Below are 12578 nucleotides of genomic sequence, written 5' to 3'. Positions count from 1 at the left end.
ACCCGAGCGGGCACGGAGACAGAAGCAAGCCAGGGGCAAAGCAAAGCAAGACAAGGGGAACTGCAGCAAGGCAGAAGCACGGCAGAAGCAGGCTGGAGCAAGCAGCAGTGGGGCCAGGAATCCAAAAGAATAACAAGCAATGAGGAAGAGAAAACTGCAGGTATAAATGGACAGGGGGCGGAGCTAACTCTGACTGACCAGGCCGCGATAGGCTCTCCCACTCCTGAGCCTGCCACCCTGATTGGTGGGAGCCGGTGTCAGTCTAAGAGGTCTGGCCTCAGGTGTCGACTGATTAACCCTGGGAGTCTCCACAGACGTAGTGCCTGGCAGATCCATTACAGTACTCCCCCTTTTATGAGGGGCCACCGGACCCTTACTAAGAGGACCCGGTTTAGTGGGGAAGAGAAGGTGGAACCTCCTGACCAATACCCCAGCGTGAACATCTCGAGCAGGTACCCAAGTCCTCTCCTCCGGCCCGTATCCTCTCCAATGGACCAGGTACTGGAGGGAGCCCTGGATCATCCTACTGTCCACAATCTTGGCCACCTCGAATTCCACCCCCTCAGGGGTGAGAACGGGAACAGGAGGTTTCCTAGAGGGGGACCAGGACGGGGAGCAGCGTTTAAGGAGGGAGGCATGAAAGACGTCGTGTATGCGGAAGGATGGGGGCAGCTCCAGACGGAAGGATACAGGGTTGAGGACTTCAATGACCTTATAAGGCCCAATAAATCGGGGAGCAAACTTCCTGGACGAGACCTTAAGGCGCAAGTTCCTGGACGACAACCAGACCAAATCCCCGACGACAAACCGGGGGTTAGCAGAACGTCTACTATCTGCCTGAATCTTTTGTGCGCTCTGGGACGCCTCTAGGTTCTTCTGAACCTGGGCCCAGACAGTGCACAGTTCCCGATGAACATCCTCTACCTCAGGATTATTGGAACAACCAGGGGAGACGGAGGAGAACCTTGGGTTAAACCCGAAATTACAGAAAAACGGGGAGACCCCTGACGAGTTACTGACCCGGTTATTCAGGGAAAATTCAGCAAGGGGAAGGAATGAGACCCAATCGAATTGACAGTCAGAGATAAAACACCTTAAATATTGTTCCAGGGATTGGTTGGTCCTTTCCGTTTGGCCGTTAGTTTCGGGATGGAAGGCGGAGGAGAAGGACAGATCAATCTCCAACTTTTTACAAAAGGCTCTCCAAAATAAGGAAACAAATTGTACCCCTCTGTCCGAAACGATATTGACTGGGGCCCCATGGAGACGCAGGATGTGCTTCACAAACAAAGAAGCTAACGTCTTGGCGTTAGGTAGCTTCTTAAGGGGCACAAAGTGGCACATCTTGCTGAAGCGGTCGACTACCACCCACACCACCGACTTGCCCTGAGATGGAGGCAAATCGGTGATAAAATCCATGGAGATATGGGTCCAAGGTCTCTGGGGAATGGGCAAGGGACGTAGTAGGCCCGCAGGTCGGGACCTAGGGGTTTTGGACCTAGCGCAAACCTCACAAGCGGCGACGTAAGCCCTAACATCTTTAGGCAACCCAGGCCACCAATAGTTTCTGGTAATGAGGTGTTTGGTGCCCAAGATGCCAGGATGACCAGATAGAGCGGAGTCATGGTTTTCCCTGAGTACCCTCAGCCGGTATTGCAGGGGAACAAACAGTTTGTCCCCAGGGGCGTTCCCGGGAGCTGCACCCTGATCAGCCGCGATATCAGAAGCTAAATCAGAATCCGTGGCAGAGACGATTATACCAGGGGGTAAAATACAAGCGGGATCCTTCTCGGAAGGAGGATTGGCCATGAAACTACGTGACAGAGCATCAGCCTTAATATTCTTGGACCCAGCCCTATAGGTAACCAAGAAATTAAATCTGGTAAAGAATAGTGCCCACCGAGCTTGTCTAGGATTAAGCCTCCGGGCAGATTCTAGGAAAACCAGATTCTTGTGATCCGTAAGGACCGTTACCTGGTGTCTGGCCCCCTCCAGGAAGTGCCGCCACTCCTCAAAAGCCCATTTAATGGCTAGAAGTTCGCGGTTGCCAATATCATAGTTACTCTCCGTGGGCGAAAACTTCCTAGAGAAGTAAGCACAGGGGCGGAGATGGGTGAGGGAGCTGGTACCCTGGGACAAGACGGCCCCCACTCCCACCTCGGAAGCGTCAACCTCCACAATAAATGGCTCCTCTTGGTTGGGCTGAATCAGCACGGGGGCCGAGATAAAGCACTTCTTGAGAGTCTCAAAGGCCTGGACGGCCTCAGGGGGCCAATGGAGGACATCAGCACCCTTGCGGGTAAGGTCCGTAAGAGGCTTAGCGACGACCGAGAAGTTGGCAATAAATCTCCTGTAATAGTTGGCGAACCCTAAAAAACACTGTAACGCCTTAAGGGAGGCAGGTTGGACCCATTCCGCCACAGCTTGAACCTTGGCAGGGTCCATGCGGAATTCATGAGGAGTGAGGATTTGCCCTAAAAATGGTATCTCCTGTACCCCAAAGACACATTTTTCAGTCTTAGCAAACAGATTATTCTCCCGAAGGACCTGGAGCACCGTCCTGACATGCTCCACGTGAGAGGACCAGTCCTTGGAAAACACCAGTATGTCATCAAGGTACACAACAAGAAAATTACCCAGGTACTCTCTCAGGATTTCATTAATAAAATTCTGGAAGACAGCAGGGGCGTTACACAACCCAAAGGGCATGACCAGGTATTCGAAATGACCCTCGGGTGTGTTGAACGCAGTTTTCCACTCATCCCCCTCTTTGATGCGGATAAGGTTATATGCCCCCCGTAGATCGAACTTAGAAAACCATTGGGCTCCCTGAACCTGATTAAAAAGATCCGGAATCAAAGGAAGTGGGTACTGGTTCCTTACAGTGACCTTATTCAGGTTACGATAATCAATGCACGGCCTAAGACCACCATCCTTCTTCCCCACGAAGAAGAAGCCAGCACCTACAGGAGAAGTCGAGGGGCGAATGAAACCCTTGGCCAGGCATTCCTGGATATACACCCTCATGGCTTCACGTTCAGGACATGAAAGATTAAATATCCTACCCTTAGGAAGCTTGGCACCAGGCACCAAATCGATAGCGCAATCGTAATCTCTATGGGGGGGCAACACCTCGGAGGCCTCCTTAGAAAACACATCGGCGAAGTCCTGAACAAACTCAGGAAGCGTGTTTACCTCCTCCCGGGGAGAAATAGAGTTAACAGAGAGACATGACGTAAGACATTCATTACCCCATTTGGTGAGATCCCCAGTATTCCAATCAAACGTGGGATTATGCAACTGCAACCAGGGAAGACCTAATACCAGATCAGACGATAATCCCTGCATCACCAGTACAGAGCACTGCTCCAAATGCATGGAGCCAACAAGGAGTTCAAAAACAGGAGTATGCTGAGTAAAATAACCATTAGCAAGGGGAGTCGAGTCGATACCTACTACAGGGATAGGATAAGGTAAATCAATACAAGGCATCTTTAGAGACATAGCAAATTCCACAGACATGATATTAGCAGATGAACCAGAATCCACGAAAGCACTGCCCGTGGCAGACCGGCCAGCAAACGAGACCTGAAAGGGAAGCAAAATTTTATTGCGTTTCACATTAACGGGAAATACCTGTGCGCCCAAGTGACCTCCCCGATGATCACTTAGGCGCGGAAGGTTTTCCGGCTTCTTATTCTTGCGCCTGGGACAGGTGTTCAGTAGATGCTTGTCGTCCCCACAGTAGAAGCAGAGACCGTTCATTCTGCGAAACTCCCTACGTTGTCGAGGGGACATGGAGGCCCCGAGTTGCATGGGTACCTCCGAGTCCTCCGTGGAGGGGCGAGGAGGCGGGACCTCGGGGGGGATCGCAGAAAAGTCAGAGGGGAGCACACTGAAGCGTTCTAGCTGACGTTCCCTGAGACGTCGGTCAAGTCGTACTGCTAGGGCCATAACCTGGTCAAGGGAGTCAGACGAGGGGTAACTAACCAGCAGATCCTTCAGGGCGTCAGATAATCCTAACCTAAACTGGCACCTTAGGGCCGGATCGTTCCACTGAGAAGCTACGCACCACTTCCTAAAATCAGAACAGTATTCCTCAACCGGTCTCCTACCCTGACGTAAGGTCACCAGCTGACTCTCGGCTAAAGCAGTCCTGTCAGTCTCGTCGTAAATGAGTCCGAGGGCAGAGAAAAAACGATCAACAGAGGAAAGTTCAGGGGCGTCAGGAGCCAAGGAGAAGGCCCACTCTTGGGGCCCTTCCTGGAGTCGGGATATGATGATACCCACCCGCTGGTTCTCGGAACCTGAGGAGTGGGGCTTAAGTCGGAAATATAGTCTGCAACTCTCCCGGAAGGAGAGAAACGTCTTACGGTCCCCTGAAAACCGGTCAGGTAACTTGAGGTCGGGTTCTAGAGGTGAGGTGGTGCGCCCAACCCCTTGGGCCAGGGCCTGGACCTGTAGGGAGAGGCCCTGCATCTGCTGGGTCAGGGTCTCAAGGGGGTCCATGATAGCGACAGCGTAGGAGAAATGGTAGACTAGGTAAGGGCTTGTTATTCTGTGATGGCAGGAAGGAGGTGAAGGGAAAGTGAGCCCTAATCTACCCACCGCCCTGTCCCTGCCTACTTGCAACGACCCGCCCTAGGCGACGAGGTACAACTGGGCGGCGGTCCCTACGCTGTCTAAGTGCACAGGAAAACAAACAGGGAACACGCAAGGGAAGGGGCAGTAGCCACGGAACGCCACGAGGAAACGGAGCGGCGAACGAACAGTCAGGACCAGGACGAAGTGAGTAACCCGAGCGGGCACGGAGACAGAAGCAAGCCAGGGGCAAAGCAAAGCAAGACAAGGGGAACTGCAGCAAGGCAGAAGCACGGCAGAAGCAGGCTGGAGCAAGCAGCAGTGGGGCCAGGAATCCAAAAGAATAACAAGCAATGAGGAAGAGAAAACTGCAGGTATAAATGGACAGGGGGCGGAGCTAACTCTGACTGACCAGGCCGCGATAGGCTCTCCCACTCCTGAGCCTGCCACCCTGATTGGTGGGAGCCGGTGTCAGTCTAAGAGGTCTGGCCTCAGGTGTCGACTGATTAACCCTGGGAGTCTCCACAGACGTAGTGCCTGGCAGATCCATTACAGCTACAGTTGGTTCTGCAGCAGCATCAGCGTTTGCAGGTAAGTAGCTACATCGACTTACCTGCAAACGCCGATGCTGCTGCAGAATCAACTGTAGCCTCTGGTGCCGATGTGTCCTCGCTCGTCCGACACGATGCAGGACCTGGGGAAGTGACGTCACAGCGTGATCTCTCGAGAACACGCTGTGTCTGCACTGCCAGAAGCTGGGCGTTCTGAAGAGAAGTGGATGATACTTCTCGTCAGAACGCCCATCTAGTAAAAGAAGTAAACACGCCCCGATGTAACACACATAATACACGCCCAGTTGGACTTTTACTTTAAACACGCCCAGTTGGACTTTAGCAAGCCTCATTTGCATAAATACAAAAATGGTCATAACTTGGCCAAAAATGCTAGTTTTTTAAAAATAAAAACGTTACTGTAATCTACATTGCAGCGCCTATCTGCTGCAATAGCAGATAGGGGTTGCAAAATCTGGTGACAGAGCCTCTTTAAAGCGGTAGTAATAAAGTTTAAAAGAAAATACAAAGACATGGAAGAAATGTTTTATTGAAATAAAAAAAAGCACAACCCCCGTTAACCTTTTTATTAAATATAAAAAAAGCCATCATCGAAGTATTCCTCGAATCCGACGTAGTCCAACAACCAAATCTGTAAAAAACACAAACATACAAAAGAAATTAGTAACGCATGTGGTAGGCTTAGATACAGGGCCCATGTGTGATACTGTCTGTTAGACCATGTATCCAATCCTACCACAATCGTATACAGTATAAGATTACTGTCCGCTGGGGCCCTGTATCTAAGCCTACTATAAGGTAGGCTTAGATACTGGGCACATCAGACAGTATCATACATGGCCATGTATCTAAGCCTACCATGCTTAGATACAGGGTCCACTTGTGATACTGTCTGTTAGACCCTGTATCAAAGCCTACAACACGGCAGGCTTAGATTCAGGACCCCAGCAGACAGTAATGTTACACTTGCCCTCCTCTTCGGCTCCGGGTGCAGTGGATGCCCTTATACCATCCTGCGTCGTAACATCATGCATGGCGCACAGCATTGTGACGTCGTGACGCGAGAAGACGTCAGGACTTCCGCTGTGCTCGGGAAAGAGGAGGGTAAGTATAGACTAGTGTCATTGCTATAGTAAAAGGGGATCGTGCATTTTATTATGTGGGCTCCAGTTGCTATAGTAACTTTTTATAGACATGGTGCGGGGGGCCGCGGCCCGATTGCTTCTGTCAACCCTGTAGCTACACCACTGTGGTAGTCGCCCGGGGCCCTGGGCCAAAGGTCGGGGCTTTGGCCCCGAAGGCCCGGTGCTAGCAACACCCCTGCTCGGAATGCAGTGGCATAAAAACAAAAAAATTCATGTGACTCTGATGAACCTGTTTAGTAACAGTGCACAGCATAAATGATGTTGTATCTTGTTGCTTATAAGTTACATGTTTTTAATCCAAAAGGAGGAATTCATAAAAGTTCAAAAGGAGTTAGAGAAGAATGTTGCTGAGGAAAAATCAGAAAATGAAATTTTAAAGAAACAACAACAAGATTTGCTCATTAGTCAAAATAATCTTCAGGTAATCTGGACATTATTCCAAAGACCTTTTCTGTCAATATCAAACTGTCTAGCCATTTTCGTTAAATATTTTGTTTTCTAAACACCCTTTTTAAATAATAAAAAAAAATAATGATAAAAATAATCATGTTAGGCTGTGTTCACTGCTCCAGACGTTTTTTGCACAGTGGTTTGACAAAAACTCGTCAAAACACTCGTCAAGGTGTTTTTTTACCCTTTCTAACTGATTGAAATGGGGTTTTGGAGGCGGAAACTGCCTCAAGATGGGTCATGTCGCTTCTTTTTACCGCAACGCGCTTTTTTTACTCGCGGTAAAAAAACTCGTCCAACTCCCATTGAAATCAATGGGAGGCATTTTGGGGCGTTTTTTGACGAGCTTTGTGGAGCGGTTTCCGCGCCAAAAAACTTGGCAAAAACCTCAGTGTGAACAGGGCCTTACAGTAGCTAGGTCTCGGAAATTCCTGCTTTTGCCTGATAGAATCTACTCCCATTTATGTAAAAATAATGTATGATTATAGTAGGTTATAAGGTGGAATTTCAAAATGGATTCTCTGCTTTTCTTGCTATCTGGCACCCCTGGAGAACCTTTATGGACTCACATGTGCTTTTTTTCATTAATACCTTAACATAAGGCCCTGTCATTTTGCATTCACATCCTTCTTCCTCCATCATATTTTTTCTCCTTTCTTTACCCTCCCCTTTATTCTTTATTCTTATTGCTTTACTGTTCTATCTTTACTTAATGCAAGAGTCTTGGATATTATCCACAAATATCAGAGGTTTTGGTTAACATTTTTAAAACAAGCAACATTTTAACTTACTGTATGTCCTGCATGGTTGGGTCAGTGGGTTGTTACCTTTATTTAATTCAAGATGGTATTAAGAGTATTATATTTTTTTTATTCTGCTAACCGGATTAGTTCAGACATACTGTGTAAACTACAACTATACTGGATGATGGACTCCTGCTCTGCATTCTTCATGATGCGAAGTACATTTCTTTCTTACAGCAATTGTGTATCGGCTATGTTATTTCGCCGTTTCTGATACAAGATTGTAGAAAATAAATATCTACTCAATGTTTATTTCAATGTTTTGTCTTTATTGATGTTACATTAAAATGTATAACAATATTGTATTTTTCAAAAAAATTATAAAAACTGATTACACATAAAAATTTATATTTGTATATGTACATTTTATTGTTTATAATGGGGGCTTATGTGGGTCTTTTCAGATCAGCACCTCTCATGCAAGGACCAACACTTTTAACACAACATATGCCATGACTCATGTCATGCAGCCGCTTATTCATTTCCCCCTAGTGAGTTTATAGCACATGCAGCAGAAGCTGATAACTTCTGACCGACAAATTCTGGTATTGCATTGTTAACTTTCTAATATTGTCACTATTGCACCTGCAACCCAAAAAATTACTTAACGTGCAACATATTAAAGTGAATGTGTGTAGTGGAATCCTCCTGAACAGTATACATAAAAATTATCCTTCTTTATTTTCATTCTTCCACTTAAAGGCTATAAAAAACATTGTTTTTTTTTAAATTATTATTAAATCAACGTGTTTTGGGATTCTAAGCACTACTTAATTGACTTTTTTTTTTTTTAAAAAAAGTGTACTTTTTCCTTTATACATGGATACAGCTTCTGTCAGTAAGGGCGTATTTACACGAACGTGATATACGTCCATGCAACGCGCGTGATTTTCACGCGCGTCACATTAACCTATGCTAGTCTATGGGGCAGTGCAGACTGTCAGTGATTTTTGCGCAGCGTGAGTCCGCTGCATAAAACTCACGACAGGTCCTATATTTCTGCGTTTTTCGCGCATCACGCACACATTGAAATCAATGGGTGCGTGAAAATCACGCGCACCACACGGAAGCACTTCCGTGGGACGCGCGTGATTCGCGCAACTGCAGTGAAAAGTATGTTTGCAAACTGAAAAGCACCATGTGCTTTTCTGTTTACAAACATCCAAACAGAGTGTCATAATGATGGCGGCTGCGCAAAAATCATGCAGCCGCACATCCTATGTGATACACACGGAGCTGTTAAGTGCCTTTTGCGTGCGCGAAAACGCACACGCTCGTGTAAATCCGCCCTAAAGCTGAATTGACAGCTCTGACACCCAGGATACACCTAAGGGTATGTTCACACGCTTAACAAAAAACGTCTGAAAATACGGAGCTGATTTCAGAGAAAACGGCCTCTGATTTTCAGGCGTTTTTTAAGCTGAAAATGAAATTTGGAGCTTCTATTGAGGCTTCTTTTCAGACGTTTTTTGAGGCGTTTTTTGAGGCGTTTTTCATAGTGTTCAATGGAAAATCAGCTCCAAAAAACGCCTCAAGAAGTGACATGCTACTTCTTTTTACGGAGCATCTTTTTAGGCTCTGTTTTTTGACAGCGACGCGTAAAATAAAGGCTTGTGGGAACAGAACATCGTAATTCCCATTGAAAGCAATTGGTAGATGTTTGTAGGCGTATTAGGGGCATTTTTTCAGGCGTAATTCGAGACCTAAAATGCCTGAATTACGTCTGTAAATAGGGCATGTGAACATACCCTAAAGCTGGATTCACATGAGCACATTACGTCTGTAATGGACGGACGTATTTCGGCCGCAAGTCCTGGACCGAACACACTGCAGGGAGCCGGGCTCCTAGCATCATAGTTATGTACGGTGCTAGGAGTCCCTGCCTCGCTGCCGGACAACTGTCCCGTACTGTAATCATGTTTTCAGTACGGGACAGTAGTTCCACGGAGAGGCAGGGACTCCTAGCATCGTACATAACTATGATGCTAGGAGCCCGGCTCCCTGCAGTGTGTTCGGTCCGGGATTAGTGGCCGAAATACGTCCGTCCATTACGGACGTAATGTGCTCGTGTGAATCCAGCCTAATATCGATTACATGCCTGCTGGGCACCAATGTGACAGACCCAGCTCTAAATTTAGAGCTTCCTTGTAGTGTAAGGGCAAGTGTTCATTAGAACACCACGCTGCCAGCTGTTCAGATGCAGCAGTTGCAGGGAAAACACCTTTGAAGTTTAATGACACCCTGCTGGCCATTTTCCTGGTCTTTGAGAAACCCTAATATGTGCATGAATACAAATGTTTATCACAATATATTTTAATTATTTTTATTGCAGAGTTTCTTATAAAACAGTTCTTCCAAAGTTTAAAAAAAAATAGTAAGTGTACAGCGTTTTTCTTTTTTTTCCTTAGGATGAAATTAATACGCTAAGTATAAAACTAAATATATCATCTGTGGATGTAGACAGGTATTCTAAGCAAATTGAAGAGCTAAAGACTGAAGTTAGCCAGAGAGAGTATGTATAAATTCCATTTTAAATATAATTCACACAAGTAGGTATAAAATCAAAATCTTCAATTTGTCTCTGCTTGTGAAATTTGTTTTACATGTACACTACCGTTCAAAAGTTTAGGCTCACTTAGAAATTTCCTTATTTTTGCAAGAAAAGCACAGTTTTTTTCAATGAAGATAACATTAAATTAATCAGAAATACACTCTATACATTGTTAATGCGCTAAATGACTATTCTAGCTGCAAACGTCTGGTTTTTAATGCAATATCTACATAGGTGTATAGAGGCCCATTTCCAGTAACCATCACTCCAGTGTTCTAATGGTACATTGTGTTTGCTAACTGTGTTAGAAGGCTAATGGATGATTAGAAAACACTTGAAAACCCTTGTGCAATTATGTTAGCACCGCTGTAAACAGTTTTGCTGTTTAGAGGAGCTATAAAACTGACCTTCCTTTGAGCTAGTTGAGAATCTGGAGCATTACATTTGTGGGTTCGATTACACTCTCAAAATGGCTAGAAAGAGATAGCTTTCATGTGAAACTCGACAGTCTATTTTTTTTCTCAGAAATGAAGGCTATTCCATGCGAGAAATTGCCAAGAAACTGAAGATTTCCTACAACGGTGTGTACTACTCCCTTCAGAGGACAGCACAAACAGGCTCTAACCAGAGTAGAAAGAGAAGTGGGAGGCCCCGCTGCACAACTGAGCAACAAGACAAGTACATTAGAGTCTCTAGTTTGAGAAATAGACGCCTCACAGGTCCTCAACTGGCAGCTTCATTAAATAGTACCCGCAAAACGCCAGTGTCAACGTCTACAGTGAAGAGGCGACTCCGGGATGCTGGCCTTCAGGGCAGAGTGGTAAAGAAAAAGCCATATCTGAGACTGGCTAATAAAAGGAAAAAATTAATATGGGCAAAAGCACACAGACATTGGACAGAGGAAGATTGGAAAAAAGTGTTATGGACAGACGAATCGAAGTTTGAGGTGTTTGGATCACACAGAAGAACATTTGTGAGACGCAGAACAACTGAAAAGATGCTGGAAGAGTGCCTGACGCCATCTGTCAAGCATGGTGGAGGTAATGTGATGGTCTGGGGTTGCTTTGGTGCTGGTAAAGTGGGAGATTTGTACAAGGTAAAATAAATTTTGAATAAGGAAGGCTATCACTCCATTTTGCAACGCCATGCCATACCCTGTGGACAGCGCTTGATTCGAGCCAATTTCATCCTACAACAGGACAATGACCCAAAGCACACCTCCAAATTATGCAAGAACTATTTAGGGAAGAAGCAGGCAGCTGGCATTCTATCTGTAATGGAGTGGCCAGCGCAGTCACCAGATCTCAACCCCATAGTGCTGTTGTGGGAGCAGCTTGACCGTATGGTACGCAAGAAGTGCCCATCAAGCCAATCCAACTTGTGGGAGGGCCTTCTGGAAGCATGGGGTGAAATTTCTCCCGATTACCTCAGAAAATTAACAGCTAGAATGCCAAAGGTCTGCAATGCTGTAATTGCTGCAAATGGAGCATTCTTTGACGAAAGCAAAGTTTGAAGGAGAAAATTATTATTTCAAATAAAAATCATTATTTCTAACCTTGTCAATGTCTTGACTATATTTTCTAGTCATTTTGCAAATCATTTGATAAATATAAGTGTGAGTTTTCATGGAAAACACAAAATTGTCTGGGTGACCCCAAACTTTTGAACGGTAGTGTATGTTGTGCAGAGAAAGCGCAGCCTATAAACCGTCTACAGTCTCATGATAAACACCATGTTGCGAATAGGACTAGGTGGGCAGTTATTCTGGATGAATATTGTTCTCTGGTCAATTTACTAGTGTTTTTGTAATGTGGTATGAACACACACAAATAAATAAATAAACAAGCATATACATACATATACTATGGATGTAAGGCAGACCTTGCATTAGGTATCCTTTTTTTTTGGGGGGGGGGGTGTCTGAGGATACACACTTGATATACACTTGGATAAAAAGCTCACCGTCTCGGTCAATGCACATTTTTTCCCTCTAGATATATAGTCAAAATAATAGTGTGTACAGTATATACTGTATCTAAATAGTTAACTAAACGTTCAACAAACTTCTGCCATGTCAGAAGTTTTGACTGGTGGGGATCTGAGCACTGAGACCCCCAACCAATCGTTAAAACGAAGCCACTTTATCTCTGTCTGGCTTTTTCCGGAAATCGATGTAGCGGTGTACGGACTCAATACAAAGTCTATGAGCCCGTACTCGAAAAAGCCAAACAGAAAAAAAAGCGGTTGAGCGCACACACAGGAGCGCGTCTGACGCTTTGTTTTAGAGATTGGTGGAGGTCTCAGTGCTCAGTGCCCCATCAATCAAAACGTCTGACATGTCACTATGACATGTCAGAAGTTTGTTGAACGTTTAGTTACCCTTTAAACACATGTGAAAATCGCTAAAGAACCAGTTTGACGGTCTGATCATTTTCATCTCAATCTTTCTTTATTGAGATAAAAATTGTATATGAAC

The 12578-nt window shown here is 45.6% G+C and overlaps 1 protein-coding gene across 3 annotated transcripts in view; it reads left to right on the top strand.

Annotated features, from left to right (window-relative positions):
- SYCP1 (synaptonemal complex protein 1) overlaps positions 1 to 12578 on the top strand; it is a 433751-nt gene that overhangs the window by 244738 nt on the left and 176435 nt on the right. For all 3 annotated transcript variants that reach the window (XM_075850715.1, XM_075850716.1, XM_075850717.1), the window contains exons 16-17: positions 6603 to 6719; positions 9960 to 10063. In XM_075850715.1, coding sequence (XP_075706830.1) covers positions 6603 to 6719; positions 9960 to 10063 — 221 coding nt within the window. The remainder of the gene's footprint in view (positions 1 to 6602; positions 6720 to 9959; positions 10064 to 12578) is intronic.

This window comes from Rhinoderma darwinii, chromosome 2, assembly GCF_050947455.1.
Source record: "Rhinoderma darwinii isolate aRhiDar2 chromosome 2, aRhiDar2.hap1, whole genome shotgun sequence".
NCBI classification, from domain to species: Eukaryota; Metazoa; Chordata; class Amphibia; order Anura; family Rhinodermatidae; genus Rhinoderma; species Rhinoderma darwinii.
The sequence above is the reverse complement of the archived record's forward strand: the minus strand, read 5'-3'. Positions and strand labels throughout refer to the sequence as shown.